The following is a 22,894-nucleotide window of genomic DNA, read 5'->3' on the forward strand; positions in this document are numbered from 1 at the left end:
AGCCTCTGACTGCCCTACCACCGTGAAGAGGCAGCAAAACAGAGCTGTCTGCAACCAGGCAGCAGGGTGTAGAGCAGAACCAGGCTTTTGTTTTTGTCCCTATGTTTTAATTCGTGTACAGGCTCACATCCTGTATTAGTCCGTGTTGAAGTTTCTAACATATAGTACTATGGAGACTGGAGGCACAGCTCGGTGGTCAGGCACTTCCCTAGCACGGCCAAGGCCATGGGCTCTACAACACTACAACACACACTCATACACGCACACTGCCGCAGAGCAGAACATAGAAAGAAAAGAGGTTTTGTTAGCTTACCATTCTGGAGATACGAGGTCATGGAGCCACATCTGCTGAGGTCTTTCTAGAAGAGTCCTAGGCTGTGCAGTGTATGACGTGATAAGACGGGGTGAGTATGTGTATGGTGACGGTTTGTGTCTTCTTCCCCTGGCCTCATCTAATCCTTAACCTCTCCAGCGGCCCCCTGGTCTGCACAGGGGCTGAGGTCAATCCTTGAAACTTTGGAGGATGCACTCTCGGCATATCCAAGCCAAGAACATCCTTTCTTCAGGATGTGAAAGATGAGCAGAGATGTAGCACAGAGCGGAAGGACACGAGACCATGGGACCCTAGGACATGCTGTCAGTCGGAACTGCTCTCCCGCTGCTGTTGCTGCTTGGACACGGTGCTCTAAGAAGCGAGTGTCTTCATGGTTATCCTGGAGGCCACAGCCTGCTGGTTTCCCATGGGTCATGGCCCCTTGCTTTATCATGCATCTGTGCACAAGCTGTACAGGCAGAATGTTGGGACCTGTTGTCTGAGGATGTCTCCAATAGTGTACTTGTCACCAGCATGCCACTGGGCAGCATGCCCTGGCACAGGAGCCCAGGGACACTTTTCTGGAAATAGGGCCCAAGAGCCAAGATCCTTTATCCCAATGCTGAGAGCCTGAGCAGGCTCCACTGTGCTTGGTCCACTCCCCAGCTCCAGCTCCACAGGAAGGACAGTCTCTGCAGGCCAGGCTTGCACGCGCCACGACACAGTGCCAGCTGAGCCAGGTTGGCTCCAGAGCCCCAGGACGTTTAAAAAGCCCTTTAATATTCTGTCTCTTTAAAACTTTGTTGAAATGAAGTGATCATAGAATAGTTACTTGCTTCTCTGTTGCATGGTCAGCACTTAAATTGGTTCAGGTCTGTTTCGAAGTGCCCAGGACTCCTGTCGCCTCAGAGCCCTCTCATCCAGGTACGAGCAGCAGATGGGCTTGTGCGGTGCATCCAGAGATGCGTGTTCACCCCAGGTACCTTTCTGGCTCACTCAAAAACCCCAAGGAGCAAAAGCCCAGCCTCCCCACCCAGGCAGCGTGAGTGTTCTCTTAAAAAATATATAAATAGTTGATGGTTTGAGAATCATGGAATATTTCAAAATATATAAATTTTTGAGTAGTTGAGAGATTTTAATAAAAAACATTTGCTCGGTATTGACAAAGCTGTCAGGGGAGTTGCTGGGTGAGGTTTGTGTAATTGGCTGGGTGACATACATGGTCACGTGCCCCTGCTCACTGTGGCTAGTCTTTCTCAGAGAGTTGGAGCTCTGAGTTTTCCAAATCTCGTTTGCATTAAAGCTGACAGGGAATCCATCATCATCTTGACTCGGGCTGATGAACTCCTCCTGGGTGGTTATGGTACAGTGTCTACCCCTTGTACTTTCTCTAGGTACAGTGTGGCCTTGGTGCAGAGCTTGGAAGCCCCCCCCCCCCCCCCGTGGGTTCTTGTGTGTGCTGACCTTGGATCCGAATTAATTGGTGGGCTAGACTGTTCCAGTTCCAGTTATCAGAGCAAACAGGGGTGGCTGTCTGTTCGGTTCCTTGGTCCCAGTCCATTTTCTCCGTAGCTGCTCATTATTCTGAACAAAATCCTGAGCTCTGTGGATTAGTGAGAGACTGGAGAGGAAAGCCCTGAGCGTCAGTGCTCTAAGGAAACCCCAGTGAGCCCTAGCGAGGCAGGGTGCGAGGATCTGGAGTTACGAGAGCTTACCGGGATAAACAGATGCTAGCAGGCTTGTAGCTGCACATAAGCACAACATTAGCGGGGCTTCAGTTAGAGCTGCAATTGATTGTTCTGGCTTTTCAAGGATTCTAAACATTTGTTTGTATACAGTCTTCTTCTTTCATTTGGCTCACCATGTGGAAGCCTTTCTGCTAATCACACCTGTGTCACACTATGAGTGTGACTTTGGTTCTGGCCCACCCAGCCAGTATGACGAGTCTCTGCACAGATGGGCTGAGGACAGCAGGCATTTGTTTCCTTTGTGATAAAAGATCCCCAAGGGGAATGGACATCTCTCCTGGCACACATGTCCTTTGTCCGTGTGTCCTGCCTGCCACTCTTTCTTCTTTCTCACACCCACCACCGATGTTGTGCACAGACCTCCCTCGGGGCCAGAGTGCTTCCGAATCAGAGCCTTGGCTATCGGGGCAGCGTTTCACTGAGCCTTCAGCTGTGGCCCATGAGAATCGTAGACCCACTGCAGGTGAGAGCCCCTGCAGTTCCGCTGGCCTTTGGTGCTCTTAGGAAGCTGACTGGCTTGTTCTTTCTCATTTGCTGTTGGGGGTGGAAGCTAGGACCTCATGTACACCATACCGTGGAGCTGCACCCCAGCACCAGGGTGTGGTTGTTGCCACCTGGTTTTCTTTCCATCTTCATGACATTGGGTATGACAGTACTTCTGCTGTCAGCCAATTAGAAACCCACCCCGAGTTGTGTTGTTAGCTGTCTTTGCTGTCACTAGAGAAGGGACTGAGCTCCGCACTGTGGACTTGCTGGGTGGATATGGTGGGGACCAGGGTCAGTTTTCAGAGGTCGCCTTATTGCTATGCTCCAGATACAGTTCCTCAGGACACCAAGGTGGTTCCACTGTAGCCTTAGCAATTACCTGCAGGTGCCACACGCCTCATGTGGGTGTTTCGTTACCTTTAGTATCTAAAGCTAGGGAAGGTGTCTGTTTTCCAGTGTCTGCTGTGTCTGGGAGGAAGAGTGAACTCCCTTGAGCTCCCTCCGTGCTTCTAATTATCCTTGCTCACCTATTGCCTGATGAATATGCCTGTTGCTGCTGCAATGCATATTTATATTCCGAATCCTTTGAGAGAGTGGCAATAAGATCCATGCTTGCAAATTAAGGGACATTTTTCAGCTCTGAAACAAAGTAATGAAACGCTTAAACAGTGCTGGAAATATTAGGGTTCTCAGAAAGCTCCAGGGATCCTACAGATGCTGAACCTGCTCCAAGAGGCGGTTAGTTAGTATTCTGATCACTAGAGGCACAAAGTGTACAAAAAATTATTCATGATTAACATCGATTGTGTAAACACGTACTCTAAAGAGCTAACGGGCATGTCTGGAGCAGCACAGCTGCCGCTGGTGCTCCTGCTGCTTCAGAGGCTGCAGGACCCTAGCGTGGACTTGATCCTGGATTTGAAACCACGTGGCTTTCATCACATTCTAAAATAGCACTTGCTGAGTGCCCTATATGCCCAGTCCTGTGTGGAGGGCTTTGTATATTATCCCCTTCCCTTTTCTTGTTGGAAGTTTTTTGTTGTTGTGTTGTGTTTGTTTGTTTGTTCAAGTAGCCCTGGCCATCCTGGAACTCACTCCACAGACGGGGTGGCCTTGAACCAGATCCACCTGCCTCCTTAGTGCTGTCTCCTTAGTGCTGGAATTAAAGGCGTATACCACCACCACCCGGCTATTTCACCTTCCTAAAGGGCCCTTTGAGGGCAAATTTTGTCATCCACCTTTCAAGAGCCAAGAAAATGGAACTGCAGAGTGGGTGTGCCTAGCAGTCTGCTGCAGTGGGCATCTGAGCCATGCCATACCCTTCCCTCAGCATCCTCAATTAGGACAGGCGTGGGGACCATGATAGTTTTAAAAGGTAAGCATTAAAAGATACAGGCTTGGTTTTAAAAGTATGTTTCTTTCCGGTGCAGTTGTAACAGGTGTTTATAGTGAACGGTCAGCAGTTGATCAGCATGCATGGATCACCAATCCTGAGAAATCGGCCCTTGGTCAGCATGGTCAGGATATGATCCTCTGAGTAGCCTCACTGGATCGGGAGAACAAATGCCCAGGGCCTGTACAGAAAGTCGGAACACTAACAGGCAGAAAACTGGATCTCCGCCTGCCAACCCGAGCCCTCATCCACACATCCAATCACCTGCCCCTTGCCTCGTCTCCAGGTGGTCACCTGAGCCTGGCACCTTTTTCTCACACTCCTGTCAAGGCAGAGCGGATGAAAGGTGCCCATCACCTCTGCCTACAGGGAGTTCCATGGTTTGTTCTGATGGGCGAGCTCAGAAAGAAACTCAGCTGTGCAGCGACATCACAGATGAGTCTTGGAGAAAGGATGTCAGGAGTCAGAGGCTGCCATTGGGGGCACCTGCATACAACATGTACCGCTTCCTTTTTCTTCACAGTGAGGCCTCAGCACCGTGCCTGTCAGTCTCTCTGTGGCACTGACTTCATTTCTGCCCAGCTCAGAGTTTTGGTCCTAAGGAAACCAGGTGTGCTGGGAGCCAAGATTTCTCATTGAATATAGCTGCCAGGCAGAGAGCACAGTCGGCCACAGTGATTCAGAGCTTGTGCCTCACCTGAACGCTTGACCCACCTTTCTGGTGGCAACTTCTGTTTAACTAAGGGCTGAGTCCTGAGCATAGCTGTTGCCTGGCAAGCTGCCTGTCACTGCAGTCACATGTCTGGGAAAGCTGGCCTCTCGGCTGATTCCTGTGCCAGATGCGCACACATCCCCTTTGTCTGTACTCAGTGCTGTTACCTCCAGCATTAACATTCGGTTACTTCACCACATTCAGACCTCCTGACGTTCCTTCCTGTCCCTCAGAGCTCCTGTCTGAGCTCATTTCTCTTTACCTCTAGTGCACATCTACTGGGGGAATTCTGTCTGTCTGAAAATGCCATAATTTCCCCGTATTTGTTTGCATGGTTTTTGATCAACATTACCAAGAGACCGTCAATAACATACCCGGAGTTAACTGTGATTTGATGAACCATTGCTACCAGCAGGGTGGGTCTCACCCCACCCCTCCTGATCCCCAAGCCCAGGCCACCTTGGGCCTGCCTTCCCATATGCTGGAGTTGGCTTTTCCAGAATGTCATGGAAATGGAACCCTTGGAAGTGTGTGTGGATTTTTTGATCGATGTAAGCCCTTGAGACTCTGACAGGCTTGGTGTACTGGTGCTGCGTTCCTTTACTACAGCCGTGTCCTGTTGTGTGTCAGTTTCTTCACCTGGTGGTGGGTCATTTTGGTTGTTATACTACCGTCAGTCATCTGTGGTCACATGTGGAAATGCTTGTTTCCCCTGTGTGTGAGATGGCTGGTGGAGTGGTGGGTGTGCGTTTAATACTATAAAAGAGTGGTTTCTATCATGTGGACCATCTTTGCAGGTGTGAGGGGACTACCATTCTGGATCCGCGTCCACTCCTAGTGTCCTGCGTTTTCAGAGTCAGCGGTTCCAGAGGACATACCGTATGGTGTCGGGACTTGAACTTAAATTGACTGGAGCACCTTCATGTGTCAGTACTGTTGGCTTCTGTTCCTTAGGAAAATGGGTGTGCCTTCACGTCTCTGGCCAGTCTTAAATTGCATTTGTCTTCAAGTGTGTTGGGTGTCGGCAGTCAGAGCCCTGTATTGTTAACAAGTTTGGAAAGTCTGCACCTTGTGTTTTTGTCTTCAAAGCAGTCCTTCAAAGGGAAGCTTTTCATTCTGATGAGATCTGATCTCATAGCTTTTTCTTCTATGGTTTGTGATTCTGTGTCCCACTTAAAAAGGCTTTGCCTGACTCTTCCAGGGCTGTTGACTTTTTTCCCTAAAAGTTTTACAGCTTTAACTTTTGTTTAAGTTTATGCTTCACCTTAGGTTGTTTTTGTATGTTGTGTACAGTACTGTTCAAAGTTCTTTTTCATGAACGTCATGGCAGGGGATCTGTGGATCTGTCTGTCCTGCCTGAGCCACCGTCTCCATCAGTGTATTTAAGGCTTGCTTGTTTCATTTTGTTTTAACTAGGGAAGCTGCAAGTATTTAAATTTCTTCTTAGTATTTTAGGGGCTGGAGAGATGGCTCAGAAGTTAAGAGCACTGGTTATTCTTCCAGGAGTCCTGAGTTTGATTCCCAGCAGCCAAGCCACATAGTGGCTCCTAACCATCTACAATGAGATCTGGCGCCCCATTCTGGCCTGTAGACACACATGCAGGCAACGCTGTGTACAAAGAAGAGAAATCTTTTACAAAGTGTTCTAACCTAAACTGTGCTGTCGTTTGGCTGGGGGTCGTTGTTGTCCGAACCATGAACATAGCATGCTTTTGGTTATTCGTTTTTTGTTTTGAGACAGGGCATGTATATATTCATATCCCTGTCTGACATGAAACTTACTGTGTAGACCAGATGGGCCATGACCTCACATAGATCTTCCTGCCTCTGCCTCCTGCATGCTGGGTTTGAAGGCGTGTGTTCCTACCACGCCCAGCAGTATACCTATTTTAAACACTCATCTCTGGGTGCTACCACCACGCCCAGCAGTACACCTGTTTTAAACACCCATCTCTGGGTGCTTTGTAGTTAGTTTTCTTCTGCCCTTGTCCCCTGTGGGCTCCTTAAGTGCCTAGTGCCATCAAACACCAATAACCGGTGAGTGTGGGAAGTGCAGAGCTCTTGGGTGGAGTGGTCTGGTCTGGGTGAGTCCAGGGGAATGTTTTATTAGCCCGAAGAAATAAAAGACCAATAATTTGAAGTCATGTGAAGGCTGAGGAGAGCCCGTGGCTTCTTTGTCTGGTTCTGGTCAGTACGTGCCCTGCAAGGGCTGAAGTACAGAAGAGGAAGCTTCCTGTCAGCAGTGTCCTGCACACCCAGGAGGTCGGTCTCATCGCACCTGCAAGGACATGCCCATGTGTTGACAGAGTCCCAAAGAAATTGATTGGCCCGGTAGCTCAGGCTTCTTATTAATTAATTCTTATATCAGCCCATAATTCTTGTCTGTGTTAGCTACATCTTGCTTCCTCTGCATCTGGTTCCCAACTGCAGACTGTTTCTCTTTTCCCAGCATTCTCATTGCCCCACCTCTACTTCCTGCCTGGCTACTGGCCAATCAGCATTTTATTAAAAATAATACAAGAGACAGGATAAAAGACCATTGTCCCACAGCACCCATGTATGATGGGTGTTTCCCACACGTGGAAAGCCAGAGTCAGTGTTCAGTGTATTCATTAGTCACTCTCCGCTTTCTTCTTTGAGACAGTTCTTGACTGGAGCTCCCCATTCCGGTTGACTAGCTGGGATCTGTCTCCTCTTCCCCAGCAAAGGAGTTACAGATGGGCACTGCTGTACCCGGTTTTTATATGGGTGCTGGGGGATCCAAACTCAGGACTTCATGCGTGTAAAGCAGTTGCTTTGCCCCTTGAGACAGCTCCCTGCCCACTCGTGTGTGGTGGTGAACTGACCTTGAGTCCCAGGAGTTTGGACGCCACAGCAGTGGCTGGACTGCGTGCACCTGGCGCCCCACTTGCCTGGAGTCTGTACAAACAGCGATCATACTCATCTGCTGGGGCAGATCGCAGGTGGGATTCCCAGAGCAGAGCAGGAGCTTGACACAGGCCTGGGCTTCACCATGCTGTCCTCTGGCCTGCCCTGCCTGGACTGGCGGTGTCCGATTATTTACAGAGGTATTCGCTGTGCACTGTTGTAGTTGTTTTGCAGATTCCATAAAATACGATTATGTCATCTGTGAGTGCATACAGTTTTACTTCTTCTTTCCAATTTTTGCATCTCTTATTTCTTTTTCATATTTTGTTGAACTGTCTAATGCCTTTAGGACAGTATTAAATGGAAACTGGAGCTGGGCGTCTGAGCTCTGCTCTTAAGGGTCATGGAAGGAGAAACATTTTGTGTCGTGTTGTTAAGCACAGCGAGCTGTCGGTGTCCCGTGGCTAGCCACTGTCTGGTGGGAAAGTTCCCTTGCCATCACAGATTGATGCTGGAATTTGTTACACACTTTTCCTTTGTCTGTTGAGGTGGCAGAAGGAAAGCTGTGATTGCTAAGGTTTGATTATCCCCTTTGTTCTTTTAGTGTGTACATTGCTGTTGAATGTTCAGACAGATCTTGGGCTGCTCTGACTGACCGACCGTCAGCCTGTGGTAGCCTTTTGCACATTGCTCTGTTCGATTGAGATTTTTGAGGATTTGTACACTTACTCTTCATTCTTGGGGCACAGCCACATCTCAGTATCCTCAGCCTGGACTGGCCCTTCCAAGAGTTCCTGCCTTGCCTGCTCTCTGCTGCCTGCTGCTGCCGTGCTTGTCTTGTGTTGGATTGGTTGTTTGAGTTTGGGTGGGGAGGAGATGTCTTTGACCTAGACTTCAATGTGGCCTTCCCTTGAATAGCTTTCTCTTACTGGTTGTAAGGTTTCTTGTCTGGACTTGGACGGTTGTACCTTGATGTGTTCATATGTGCATTCTTTGTGGTTGTTCTGCTCTGTGTCTCTGTCATTTCCTGGCCTGGGTGCTGTGGGCTGAATTGTGTGCACTACGGTAACAGCTTTTCAGTGTCTGTGTGTTTGCTGGGGCGGGGGTGGTGCCAGTACAGCAGTGGACACCAGAGCTCCTGAGACTGTCCATGGATCACAGTGGAAACCGCGGATTCCTGACCATTTGGCATTTGTGAATGGCTAGCGTGTGTGCACTGTGTATGAGGAGCTCAGGCGACGTAGAATACAATTGGGTTGTGGGAAGGGATGTCAGGGCATGTGGTTTGTGGTCTGATTTGGCTTAGGAGAATGTTAACTTAGGAAAAATATTTTTACAAGTATCATAAACACCCATTGTCCAGCAAATTAGCTCCAGGCTTCAGGCTCTGCCCTTTAGCTGAGTCATTAGGGGAGATGTGTATGCAGCCTGTGTCCTAGCTTCAGTGCAGTGCTCTTGGTGGGGCTCTGTGTGGATCTGTACACTGCACACAGCTCTGAAGATGCAGCCATTATGTACTGACCCTCGTTTTCAAAGAAATTGCTGGGTTCACCTCCTGTGGTCTTTGTAATGGATCACTTGCAGTAAGCGAGCCTACAAGGTTCTCTGCACAGCACACTCACTGTGGCCATTGAAAAATGAGGATGCACCGTGCCATAGCTAGTTGACTTCATCTGTCTGTGTTAAAATACCTTCCCCCTTTAGAAACTGCCTTTCTTTCCTCAAAAACAAGAGGAGTTTTATTTTCCTTTCTTGTGTAGGGACTATATTTTTAGCGGATATCTCATTAAACACAAGTAAGCAAAAAGGAATTTTAAAAAACACCCATACCCCTGCCCTGCCAAGACACCATTGGAGCTGTGTTGTGGGCTGTTTCTTGTGTCGTGGGCGTTTGTGACCAGCATGTAGTGTGTCTTTACACAGTGCCTCTGTGTGTTGCAGGTTGTTTGCTATTGTGCATACTGAGCTGGCCACAGAGATGTGTGCCAGCGTTTCTAGTGGACTTCGGATGGTGGGACTTGTACCATTTTGTTACCTTCTTTCTGTGTCCTCACTCTGTGGGAAAAAGATTGTCTCTGGTGTGATGGTGCCATCGTCCTGGAAGCCAGGGTAATGCTGAAGATTTTGTGCACACAGAGCGTTGTGATCAATCAGTAGTGATTCCGGCATTGGCCCACCAAGCACACATGGGCACATGAGCATGGTGCATTTGTGCCAAGCATGAAGACAGCCTGGCCAGCATCACTGTTAAGATATAGAGGCACCCACATCCTATGGGGCAGTGGAGAAGGCAGCAGAGACCTCTGCAGGCCCTGGAGGATGGAAGGGGGTACCAGAGGAAGGTGTTTGGAGAGGTTACAAACCCGAGCTGCGTGGTAAGGGACTCTGTCTGGGCAGTCCCGAGTGCACGGGGTGCCCAGCAGTGAGGATGTGGAAGTGCTGATGGTGAGTGGAATAGTTTAGGGTGGTTATGAGTTAGCCCCTGCATTGGTCGGTTGTCCTGCGGTCGTTTTCTGTGGCCGTGAGAAAAGACCGTGACAAAAGCAGCTAAGGGTATAAAGGCTTTATTATCTCACAGTTCCAGGTACAGCTTCTCATCTCAGGGAAGTCAGGCAGCAGCGGCTTGAAGCAGCTGGTCACATCCGGTCAAGAGCAGAGAGTGCATGATGCCCCTTCTCCTTTATACAAACTGGGACCCAAATTCAGGGAGTGGCACCATCTGCTTTTAGGATAAGGTGGTCCCCCACAGACTTGTCCCAGACCTACCTGATCTAGACAGTTTCTCACCACAGCTCAAGGTGAGGCTCAGGTGTGGGGCAAGTCAACAGTTAAAGGCGGGCATCACAGGTGGTCACCTGTGGCAAGAAGGAAACTGGGGTCTTCAGTTTCATTGGCCCAGCCTCTGCAGCACTCCCTCTTGGGATGGTCCGGGTTTCTGTTCTTCCACCTTTCTCAGCATGAAAGCATTTCTGGGGTGCCCAGAGAAGAGTGAGGCTCACTCAGAGAGCCGAGACAGACCCTGAGGACATAGCTGAAGAACAGCACTGAGCCTGACTCCTTCCCTGTCCCCATCTGCGGCTGCCACAGTTACAGTTCTACCCACTGGGCGATGGGGAGTCTTCGGGATGAGTGGGAGCTGCTGCTGTTTTTGAGTTCCATGACTCAGGTTTGTGGGCTGCTGAGATTATGCAGTGTGCTTAGCACTCTGCCAAAAACTCTAAGGAGATTGATACATATCGAGGAAAGAAAGTCATTGCCCATAGGAATGTGTTATCTAGTTACACAGGAAATCAGCCTAGAGAAGCAGTGGTGGGTAATAAAAAGAACTCAGGAAAGGGCTTGGAAGAGTGCGGGGACTGTTCAGAGATAGGTGTGTGTGTGTGTGTGTGTGTGTGTGTGGAGTGCGGGGACTGTTCAGAGGTGTGTGTGCGTGTGTGTATGTGTGTGTGTATGTCAGGAGTGCAGGGACTGTTCAGAGGTGTGTGTGTGTGTGTGTATATATATGAGCAGTCTGGGGACTATTCAGAGGTGGGTGGGTGTCAGGGAGAGCAGGAACTGTTCAGAAGTAGATCTGGTTTTGCAGGAGCTCTACTAAGTTGCCATGTCCAGGGCATCTTGAGCTCCACAGCATAGATGGAGCTGCTTCTCCACTATGTAGGAATTGACCCCACTGACCAAGAAGGGATGTGGGCAGCATAAACAAGCAGAAGCCAATGCTGCTGTCCCCATCACTATGCCGTCTGGCATTAGGCCAGTCTGAGGAAGCATGGACCAGATTGGCAACAGATTTACAAGATCAGCCATCAACTTGGTCAGATATTGACAGTTTTGAGGCCACAAAGGGATTTTCTCTTTGAGTGCATTGGACAGAAGTCTTTAGCCTGCCCCCCAGAGGCCTGGCTGTTCCCGTGGAGTGTGCCCAACCAAAGCTGGGAAGCCCACTCTTCTCCAGCCGCAGGTGCCTGATGTCATTGAGATTTTAAGTAGAGGCACTCAAGGCCCCTATGGGAAAGACATCAGAGGACTTGGCAGTATTCTAGCTGACACAGGGAGCCCTCCCCCGACATGATGTGAATTAGAAGGACTTGGATGGGGACAGCCTTCCTTCCCATCAGGCGGAAGCAGATTGTCACAGAAACTCTGTGCCGCACTTGGGCTAAGGCTGGGGAGCACATGTGTGAGGAGGGCTCGGAGAGAGGGTCCTTGCTGAAGAGAAGTTAGCAGTTCTGCTCTAAGCTCCTCTTGAGCTCAGGCTGTGAAGAAAGATGTAAAGAATGAAGAACAGCCCACCGCGTGTGAGGCAGGAGAGTCACTGTAGTTGCTCACTGATCTGAGCAGGCTGATAGCCCTGAATGGCAAGGGTGTTCCAAGGTTTTATGAGGTTAGGGCAGCATTCCCAAACTGAGTCAGGATCCCACAGAGCAGGAAAGGGTGTTGGTACCTGACTTTCCAGGGGTAGGAGGGCCAATGGTAAGGGCTGTCAGAGATCTGTTGCTTCTAAGGTCAGGAGCACTAAGGGGAACTTTGTGCTGGCTGCCCTGTGGTTTTCCCGGATGAAGGAAGAGGAGTACTGTGGAGCACAAAGGAAGCTGTAGGGTCATGAGGTCTTGGCTGATTTTTTTTTCCAAGGCCAGAAAGATGTAGGCATCATCAGCTTGCTATAAGCCCTACCTCCTGTATCCCAGGTCTACTTGTTCCTGGTCCTCAGACCTTGTGAGGCAGTGGTAAGCCAGGCTGTGTTCAGTTGTTCACCACTCCTTCTCAAAGTCAAGAACACCCTCAGGACAGCTTAGAATGAAAAGAGCACCACCTGGGAGGTGATCCATGTACAGTGGCACACATGGCAGCAGTCCCAAGTCAGTGATTGGGTCTAGCTAGTTGTGAAACTTAGTATTGAAATAAACCAGACCTCAGTGAGCTCAGACAGTTGACCCAAGGCCACAGGGCAGTTACTAGCCAGATTCAAGCCCATGTTTGTCTGACGCCAGAGTTCAGACTGGGTGCTTACCCTGTATATCCCTCAACATTGCTCGTCAGTTTGTAAAGACCTCTCATGACTGAGACCCGATCTGTGAGTGTGCTCTTCCCACAGTCCATGACTCTGTGCAGCCCCAAGTGAGAAACAGACAGGAAGGGCAGGAACTAGTGAGACACAAGTTGGCAGGGCATTCATAGGAATGAGGCCAAAGGAGGTGGAAGTCATCCGGACATTCAGACACTGAACATGTACTTAGAAATGTCTCCTCGGTAAGGTTTGGATGACCAGTGATGTAACAGGGTCTGTCTGTCGCCTAAGTGGAAAAGGGGGGCTCCGGAGCAGAGTGGTGGACAGAGTCATCTCATGAGTGACTGCAGAGATGGTGGTAAGGGCCATCAGGGGTGTGGGGTGAAGAAAGAGCGGCCCAAGAGAAAAGTGGCAGACCGCCATCCCAGAGCCCGCCCCGCTCTGAGATCGTCACATCCGTGGCAGTGGAGACACTAAAATGTGGTCACTTTGTGGCAGCAGGTGCTGAACAGGGGTAGCCTGGGTGTTGAAGTCAAGGGAGATGAGTCCTGGCCGGAAACAGACAGCTGCAGGGGAGTGTCATGTACTCAGGAAGATGGGAATAAACCTTGTGCCGGCAGCAACAGCGGGAGGGAGAGCTGAGGAGGCGGCCTGCCCCTGCCAAGGAGGTATCTGGCTGCCGTTGTGTCTGCTGTGCAAGTGTGACCCGTTTTATTTTAGTCCCGTGTCGCACATAAGGTTAGTTGTCGTGACTCAGAGCCGAGACACAGGATGCAGAAGTTGCCCAGCCTCAGCACAGCTGGGACTAGAGTTGGCTTCACATCTTTCAATCCTGTGATCACTTTCCACATAAAGTTTGTCCTTGATTAGCACCAAGGAGTTAAATTTTGAAAGAGCCCCTGTGCTTGTCAATGGACTTTCTAGGACCTAGAGACACTTCTGAAGTGGGGTGGGGTGTCTGGTGGGATGTTGCAGCTACTTGTTTCCCTCTGGGTCCTGCTGTAGCCTGTGACGATCCAGATGGCTTCCCAGCTTCCCTGTCAGCTCTAGAGGACAAGGAGAACGGGTGTTGGCTCACTCTGCCATTGTCATCCCAGAAGGACCTGTCTGCAAATGGGCTAGAGGCCACACCAGTGCTTACCCACTGGACAGTCGGTCCATCAATCTATCGACCAATCAGTGTGATGATTTTTAGATCTATCTGCAACGGTTGGGCAGATGCCTATATTTTTATGATGATCTCAGGGAAGATAGGGGCTTTTTCAGGATGCTATGGAATTTTAGTGCTGACTGTCACACATTAGAGTTTTGTTTTGTTTTTAAATACAAATAACCCAGACCCAAACACAGGCTCTGTTCTCAGTGGCTACTCAGTGACCAAGGCTAGGGTAGTGACACTTGCTGGCAGCTTCTCACTGCTGAGAGCACAGCTTCTGTTCACATCCCCAGAAACTGTACCCAGGAAAACAGCCTGATCTGTGGTAGCCTCACTTGACTCAAAGCGTGTGGGCTTATCAGTAACCACCCAGGCTTGGCAACAGACCGTGGTAGGTCCCTTAGGTTCTTGTAGACCCTGTACGTCTCCCAAGAAAACTGCCTACTGCACTAGGGTCCAGCCCCCCATGCTGTCTCCTTAGAGCTCACCTTCCTAGGGCCACCCAAGGCTGAGGATAAACAAGCAAAGAAATGTGGGGTGGAGTCTCCATTCTCCGTGTGGATGACAGGAAGCGCACACCCCACCTGGCACGTGGAGGTCTTCCTGCTGCTCTCTGTTTTGTGTGGTCTTGGCTGTGCCCTTGACTTGTTCCTTTATTATTATAAAGCACGGGGGCGTTGAGATGTCCAGAAAATCACTATGAAGCATCTAGTAGCCAGTTTCTCTATAGTTGTCCTATAATTTACTTTGTTTTGGTCACATAGCCCATTTCTAACTTGTCACAGTCTTAATAAAACCACACTCTGCCTTAGTACGTCCTGTACTAAGTACATCTCCTTAATAAGTTCCTGGATTAGAATTAACTGGTGGCCAAGCACAGTGGCACACGCCATTAATCCCAGCACTCGGGATGCAGAGGCAGATGGGGCCCTATGAGTTCAAGGACAGCCTAGTCTACAGAGTGAGTTCCAGACAGCCAGGGCTACATAGTGAGATCCTGTCTCAAGGGAAAGGGGGTGTTGACTGCTGTCCGGGAAGCTTCACACTGAGATAGAAGACAAGGTTGTATATGTTCCCAGTGTGATTGCTCTATTTCCCCAAATGTTGCCATAGTTTCTCTGACCCTTCCCTGAATGGTGTGAGCCGGGGGCGGGGGGCGGTTCTTTAAGTGTGTGCTTGATGCCTAAAGTGGGGCAGGGAGTGGCACAGTAAATCCCTTGCTGGAGACTGCACACTGTGGATGCCTGGTGGCCACTTTCCTCTGGTGTTCGCTCATCTAAAGGAGGCTCTCCTGGCCCGGCCTGCTTATACCTAGGACTGTATGGAAGCTCAAGGCCTAAGAGTTCACTGGAAGAGAATGCTTTGGTGCTGAGCAGGCTGACCTGGGGTCAGGGTATTCACATTTGCCCAAAGAGGACATCTGACCTTTCCTCCCAGTTTCTTCCAGGTCCTCTGTTTTTTTTAGTGCAGCGGCTAAGCCACACTGACTGTTGTAGGGTAGGGCTCACCACACCAGGAAGACCAGCTGAGGTTGGGGGGAGAGGGCGGTCTGTAAGTCCCATGGTGTCAGTCACACCGAAGCTGAGCTCGGTAGCTAGCCATTTCTCTGCTGGGACTCTAGTAAAGCCTCTGTCCCTAGGTCAGGTGACCGTCTTGGTCAGCAGTGTTCTCTCTGTGTTGGCAACTGGAGAGAACTGGCTGACTGTCACTAAAGCTCCTTGAAGACAAGGAGTATTTGAACAGACGGTATTAGTGGAGGAAAGCGCTCACTCGGCCTAGTTGTGTTATGTAGCTCGCCTGGCCCTGCTCCCCTCTGTTCCTGAGTCTTTGAGCTGTTCTTACTGACAGTACCATCAAATGGATGACTATAATGGGAATTATTAATCTGTTCCACCTTATAAATAGCAAATCACACTCTAGTCTCTAAACCAAATCACTGTGAACATTTTCCTTTTGGGAGGAAGAAAGAGTTTCTAGTCAGATATAATTAAACTTGCTACCTGGTGGGTAAAGTTAAGCCTGCGGCAGAGCAGAAGATGTAGGGCATGCCCGCCCGCACCTTAGGGCTTTAAACTGCTCTGGTCTGCAGTGGACTCATCCGTGTCCTCGGCATGGACCCTCCGCCTTGTCAGGATGCAGTCTGCTTGCTCCTGGATTGGCACTCAGTGCAGCTTTCCTCCACCTCCTTTCCATAGTGCACACGCCTGCCCTCCATGCCCTGCCTGGAGTGTGCAGCGTGTGCATGGCCAGACTCTCTGTGCATGCACTTGACGTTTGCTCCTCATCTGTCCCTCCCACGGAGTGGTGCTCTCCGTGGTAGCAGGTCTAGGTTTTCAGGACCAACTCAAAGGCTACGCGGTAAGTAAGCTGTACAGGGTAGGCCTTTGTTCCTCCCCTTCCGCAGCAGTGGATCCCTTGACCGCGAGATGTGTGTCTTTGAGCCTAGCTGGGCTTGTGCTGCATGTGTGGATCAGTACAGCTGTATGCTGCCAGCTGTGCTTGGTCCATACCTGTAAGGGCAACAAGAAAAGTGTTGGTATGTGTCTTCCTGGAGAGCAAAGCATAGAAGCTACTTAGGGTGAGCCTACGTAGTGACTGTCTTGTCTCCTTGAAGGAGATGTGCGGGAACTCTGGGAATGTCAGGGACTCCAGAAAAACCTCCCAGCCACAGCCCAGCCTGTCTTTCCCTCTCCATCAAGATCTGTTCCCACATCTGACTCCCTTGCCTGTTTCAGTAGCCATGGCAACACTAATGCAGACGCCATCTTGTCTAGGATTCCTGGCCGGCTGAATGACCGGAGAACCCCTCTGGGTGAGCTGAACTGGATCTTCACAGCCATCACAGACACCATCGCCTGGAATGTGCTCCCTCGGGGTGAGAGACACCACCATCAAACAGTATCACTGGTCCCCTCTAATGAAGAAGCTCACAGGCACTGAAAAACAGGAAGGAGAGCAAAAGAGCCTCAGGAGGGTTGGCTGTGGTGATGTCATGCAGGGACCAAGGGTCAAGTGCTTAGGACCAGGGCAGGCGGCAAGCTCCACGTCAGCCATGCTCATCCCTCAGCAATGTTTTCCCAGCAGGCCCAGGGCTCCGCTTCCTTAATAAGTGTTGACATTGTCCTTATCTGTTGAAACCAGTATTCTTGCTATAAAACGTGTGTACTTTGTTTATAGGTTGGTTGGGATTTGTGTTTTTGGTCATATGTAGACTGATATGTGCATGTGTGTGTGTGTGTGTATTGCCAGTGACACGTATGTGTCAGTCTCAACTTGTCTGTAATAATTTTTGATGGAAGAAAGCTTGTGTGCTTGGCTTCCAGTGCTGGGCACAAATCACTGAAGATTCCTTGTTATTTTTTATCTGCCTTCAGATCTCTTCCAAAAGCTCTTCCGACAGGACCTGCTGGTGGCAAGTTTGTTTAGAAATTTTTTATTGGCAGAAAGAATCATGAGGTCGTATAACTGCACTCCAGTGAGCAGCCCACGACTCCCACCAACATACATGCATGCCATGTGGTAAGTCCATCCAGTAGTTCTCTTGTGCTTGGGACCCTCATGTGCCTGTCGCTGTAGTAGGGTACATGGGCTTCCTGGAACCTCAGTGTCCTGGTCTGGTGAAGGGTGGCACCAGCCTTGGGGAAGGAAGGAAACTCTAGGTGGACAGGGTGTGCTGTGGACCCACACTCGCCAGCGGGTGGAGCTGTTGTGAAAGGCTGTAAACTGCAGGAGGAAACAGTGACTGGGGCGGGCCTTGAGTCCTCTTCCTGCCCAGCCCCCACTTCCTGTCCTCACACTGCTGGTGCCCTGTAGCCTTGGCTCCGCTGTCCAGGAACTTGCTCTGTAGACCATGCTGGCCTCAAACTCCCACCTTCCTTCTTAGACTGTGAACCACAGTAGGGGTCCTCTGGCCTATTTGGATCTTATACTGAAAAAGAAATTTCCCCAAATTTATTAAGTGAATACGAGATTTCTCAAAAATGTAAAGCCATGTGTGACACACACATACGCCGTGACACACACATACACCGTGACACACACATATGCCATGACACACACATACACCGTGACACACACTGTGACACACACATACACCGTGACACACACATACACCGTGACACACACATACACTGTGACACACACATACGCCGTGACACACACACACACCGTGACACACATACACCGTGACACACACATACACCGTGACACACATACACCGTGACACACACATACACCGTGACACACACATACACCGTGACACACACTGTGACACACACTGTAGTCTTTATCACTGCTCATCATTTTGTTACTGTAGTCATAACAGTAAAAATTAATACAGAATGGAGCTGGAGAGAGGGTTCACAGCCACCTGTAACTCCAGTTCCATGGGAGTCAGCACCCTTCTCTGGCCTCTTCAGGCACTGCACACACATGGTGCACATACATACACGCAGACAAAACACTCATACACATAAAATTAAAATAAAATTTAAAATAATTTTGAACACATCTGAAGACAGTTGATGTGGCTTTCTGTATTGTCAACTTTTCGTTGCTTTTTAAGAAGATTTATTTATGTATCTTATGTATATGGGTGTTTTGTCTATATATATGTCTGCACACCAGAAGAGGGTATCAGATCCCTCATGACTGCAGTTACAGATGAGTTGCCATGTGAGTACTGGGAATTTAACTCAGGACCTCTGGAAGAGTAGCCAATACTCTTAACTGCTGAGCCATCTCTCTAGCTCCTAAGATTTATTTTACTTTTATTTTGTTGAAACAGAGTCCCATCGTATAGTCCAGACTGGCCTCACTTACAAACATCTGCTGTTTCTACCTCCCATGTGCTGGGATTAAAGATGCAGGCCATAGCACCTGGTTTAACTGCCATTATTTAGCAGAATAGCCGACTTAATGGGTTTATAGGGAAAAACCAAAAATAAATAAATAAATATTTTAAAAAAAAAACCACACACACACAAGTGGGCAGTTCAAAGAGTAAAGGAACGACTGTGTTGAAACAGTCTGCAGAGAAGGGAAGTGTTCTGTCTCAAAACCCACATAGGCCTCTGCCAGTGGGTATGCTGTTAGCGAGAGGCTGCCTCCTAGCGTCTCTGCACAGAAGTACAGGGTCAGAAAAGAGCTGAGTAAGTCTTCATGGCCTATAGCTGCACAGTGGGGCTGCCACGCTTGCTTACTAAAAGCTTCGTGTATCTCTGTATCCTCCAGACTCAAGCCCACTGTGAACTAGAGAGCCCAGCATCCTCTTAGGAGGCTCCACATGGCTTTTGTACAGCTCTGCCAGCAAAGAAGTGGGGGCTCCATTCAGACGAGCATGTAGCGCCATCATAGGCAGCTGACCCTGTTTTTCTGGCCAAATGACACAGCTCCTGCCATACCCAGGGGTGGGTCAGGTCATGGTAGTGGGAAGGGGCTTTGGGACTCTTGTTCAAGTCAAGGAGTATATTGCAAGAGAGAAACATTTGCTCCTCGCTGAAGATTCACTGCTGGAGGCTGTGGAGGAAGCAGCAGGGTCTTGTAGGACAGGGAGTAGCACATAGCATGGCTGCCTCCTGAGGCCACCAGAAGAGACAGTGTGTCAACCCCGGAACCCACATGCCAGCTCCTTATTCCTTTTTCAGCCAGCTCTACCCTCTTGCCAGATAGAAGCCCGACATTCTTCCTTCCAGCTAGATGTTGGGGGTGCCCAGGAGTTGACAATGCTGTTGTGGAAACTGGCCAATCATCTTGGTGTTTCCTTCACTCAATGCCCAGCACCAGAACCACTGACTTGGGGCCTCACCCTTGACTGTAACGTTGCTGGGTACGGTCCCTGACTCTGACCCCTGCCCAGCCAGCTTGCTCCTACTCAGTGTCTCACTGCCATCTTCCACTTCTCTTTGTAACTTCCTGCAGCTCCTGTGCCCCACTCTCTCTTCCCTGTCTTCCCCACCAGTACCTTTCTCTGCCCAGTCCACTTTGCCCTGAACTAGCTGTGGGCCACCCAAGCAGCCAAGTTCCACAGGTCTAAGAAGATACAGACTGTGACTGACGAGGGACTCTGAAAGTCTGGCGGTGTCTCTGTCCAAGCCTTCCTGACAAAATTGCAAGTAGAGGATAGCCCACCCCAGTACCGTGGAGGATAGCCCACCTTAGTACAGTGGAGGATAGCCCACCTTAGTACAGTGGAGGATAGCCCACTCTAGTACAGTGGAGGATAGCCTACCCCAGTACCGTGGAGGATAGCCCACCCCAGTACCGTGGAGGATAGCCCACCTCAGTACCGTGGGGAAAGAGTTATCTCTCTCATAGTGTTATATAAAACAGACGTTAAATAACACATTAAGTGACACTGCATGTGTCCACAGTACAACTGTTTTCCATGCCACAGTCTCTGTCATACACAGAAAAAGGCTGAAGAGAGTCACAGCAGGCTTCAGACAGGATAGCGGTGACACTCACCTCTTAAAAACTGTTGGAGATTCCTTTGAAATTAGAGGCCTCTTTAGAGATTTCCTATTCCTTTGAAACAGTAAGTGCTTTGTTTTTGAAATTGAATCATTATAGTTAAGGCATTATTTGTCATCAAATAAAACTTAGAAACAAACATAAGAAATAATTGGGCATTTCTCTGCATGTTGAAAGCATAAGTAGCAGATTCCCCAGGGTTTGGTACCTGTACTTGATCTCATGTGATACTTTCAAACGATGTGGAAAGGGCTCATTAAAATCTCAAGTTGGCTGTTAATTCGTGTCCATTAGACAGAGTGCACGTGGACTGCACAGCCAATGAAACACCCAGCCATAAAGGGGATTTCACCGTGAGGGTAGCTCCATGCAGTGGGCTGGTGCATCCTGGAGGAGTGTAAAGCAGTCCATACCAAAGCAAGTGAGCAAATGCGGACACAGTAAGGATCAGGGTCTGCGGTGCTCCTGGTCTCCATGGCATTTGACCTCTGCGAGAAGAACCTAGCCCTCCACCCAGCAAAATGACAGCAACAGGGAGATCCATTCAGAAGAAAAGCTGTGGGGCAAGGTCTGCTGACTTCATGAGCTGCTCCAAGCTGGGCATCCTTTGCAGGAAGTGGGCTGGGGTGCTCCTTTCTCATTCTTCCTCAGCCCAAGCGTGGCTGACCCTTCAGATCTATTAGGCCTCCATTTCCTGTCCTATAGACGCTTCCAGACCCCATGCTAAGGTGGTGTTGGAGGGAGGGAGCCGCTTCTTCATCCTGGCTGCCCAGAACCAAAATAACCACACAGAAACTGTATTAATTAAATCACTGCTTGACCCATTAGTTCTAGCTTCTTATTAGCTAACTCTTACATCTTAATTTAACCCATCTCCATTAATCGGTGCACCACCACGAGGGCGTGGCCTACCAGCAAAGTTTCAGTATGTCTATCCTTGGTGGCTCTATGGCGTCTCTCTGACTCCACCCTCTTTCTCCCAGCATTCAGTCCAGTCCTCCCCGCCTACCTAAGTTCTGCCCTATCAACAGGCCAAGGCAGTTTCTTTATTCATTAATGGTAATCACAGCACATAGAGGGACTCCCACGGCAAGGTGGTCAGGGCAGTGCTCCTACTCCCCTTCCTTCTGCTCCTGCTCTTCTGCTGAATTTGCTGAGATGTCAGCTTCTGTTTTCTGTTGCTTAAGGTAGGGACTGCAGTGATCAAAACTGTGGTAGGCGGGAGCCTGCCGCAGAGGTCTCTGCTCAGTGTCTGATAAATCAGGGCCACTCCACTCAGGAGGAGCAGCATCAAGTGTCTTCTGCTCGTACACATTTTTTGCCTGTTGCCTTTTGAGCTGTTGGGGGTTGAACCCGGGATCTTGCACTTGTTAGACGGTATCCAGAGTGTTGAGTTGGCTCCCCAGAAGGTGAACTTAGGAGAACTCATCTGAACTTCTGGGGCCCAGGGGACATCGCTGGATCAGAGGGAGCTGGAGAATCAGGAGGGAGTGCCCCACAGAAAGCACGCTTGTCCCACTCGGGGTCTGCGGCTGGGCAAGGAGCCAGGGCAGGAACTATTGGGAACTCAGAGATGTACTGGGCAGTGGTGATGAGGGTCCAGAGTGTGACAGGACTTGGTGACTGAGTATATTGTAGCTGCCGGCATCTTAGGGGAAGTCAGTGAACAGCTGGAAACTGAGTCTAGGGTCAGGAGGGACTTAGGATACTAACTTGAGAGGTAGCATTCGAGTAAGGGAGAAAATGGCTGCTATTTGTTTACTTAGCACCTGTGAATGTTCCCCGAAATCCAGCACACATGGTCTCACTGATCCGCACCACACTTCTGATGCACATCCTTTCCTTAACTGTGCATCTAAGAAGCTGAGGGTCTAAAAGCTGTGACTTATCCAAAGGCACACAGTGCCTGCTGGCTGAGTGACAGTGTGATTCTGCCTGAGCCTCTGCTCCCCAGGCCTGCATTGCTCAGTTCTGCAGGAAGGTGGGATGGCTGCCCGAGAAGAGGATCTCAGAAAGCAGACAGCAGCTCTTGAAGAAGTGATCTGGGGTCGGAGTTACAAAGAGAAATGGGACCTGGCTCGGGCTGCATCCTCCCGGTAAATGCTGGCCCAGGGTTCTCTTCATTCGGGAGGCAGGAGAGACAGTTTTCCAAGGAGCACTCAGTGCTGATGGACACTGATGCCCAAGGTGTCCCGCAAACTCATCATCTGAGCACCCCATTTAATTCTCCAATTCACTTGGGTACCTGTGTATCCTAAATGTGGATATTGGGTGCAAATGTTATTTAACTGACTCACATGTGAGCTGGGACCCCGTGGCAGTAAATCTCCCATGGAACCTAAGAGAGGAGAGAGGAAGAGGGTAGTGACCAGTTGAAGCTTGGGGACTCAGTTGTCTTTGGAGCATAGGTGTAATGCGCCTTTCCAGCCGAGGAAGTGCACAGCCAGGACCAGAAGGGCTGCAGGCTGCAGGCATGGCAAGAGCAGGTCCCGTGACCCAGTCTCAGCAAACAGCCCCAATGTAAATTAACCCCACCATAGAAACCAGTCAGACCATTCAATTTTTGGTTAAGTAACCCCAAATCCATGTTTTCATGTGTCATTACCTGTCTTATGATGAGATCTAATGCAGTTTTGTAAAAACATTTGAGGTCCAAACTAACCAAATCCATATACAGACTACGTACAGCTCACAGTCTGCCTGTCAAACTAACCAATCCATATGCAGACTACATACAGCTCA

General features: G+C 49.6%; 1 protein-coding gene across 5 annotated transcripts in view; it reads left to right on the forward strand.

The window, feature by feature from the left end:
- Positions 1-22,894, forward strand: part of Rptor (regulatory associated protein of MTOR complex 1) — a 283,595-nt gene that overhangs the window by 178,986 nt on the left and 81,715 nt on the right. For all 5 annotated transcript variants that reach the window (XM_050140239.1, XM_050140240.1, XM_050140241.1 and 2 more), the window contains 2 exons: positions 16,456-16,556; positions 17,056-17,200. In XM_050140239.1, the coding sequence (XP_049996196.1) occupies positions 16,456-16,556; positions 17,056-17,200 (246 nt within the window). The remainder of the gene's footprint in view (positions 1-16,455; positions 16,557-17,055; positions 17,201-22,894) is intronic.

This window comes from Alexandromys fortis, unplaced genomic scaffold (genome assembly GCF_014885135.2).
Source record: "Alexandromys fortis isolate MF-2015 unplaced genomic scaffold, M_Fortis_MF-2015_v1.1 scaffold_39, whole genome shotgun sequence".
In the NCBI taxonomy this organism is placed as follows: Eukaryota; Metazoa; Chordata; class Mammalia; order Rodentia; family Cricetidae; genus Alexandromys; species Alexandromys fortis.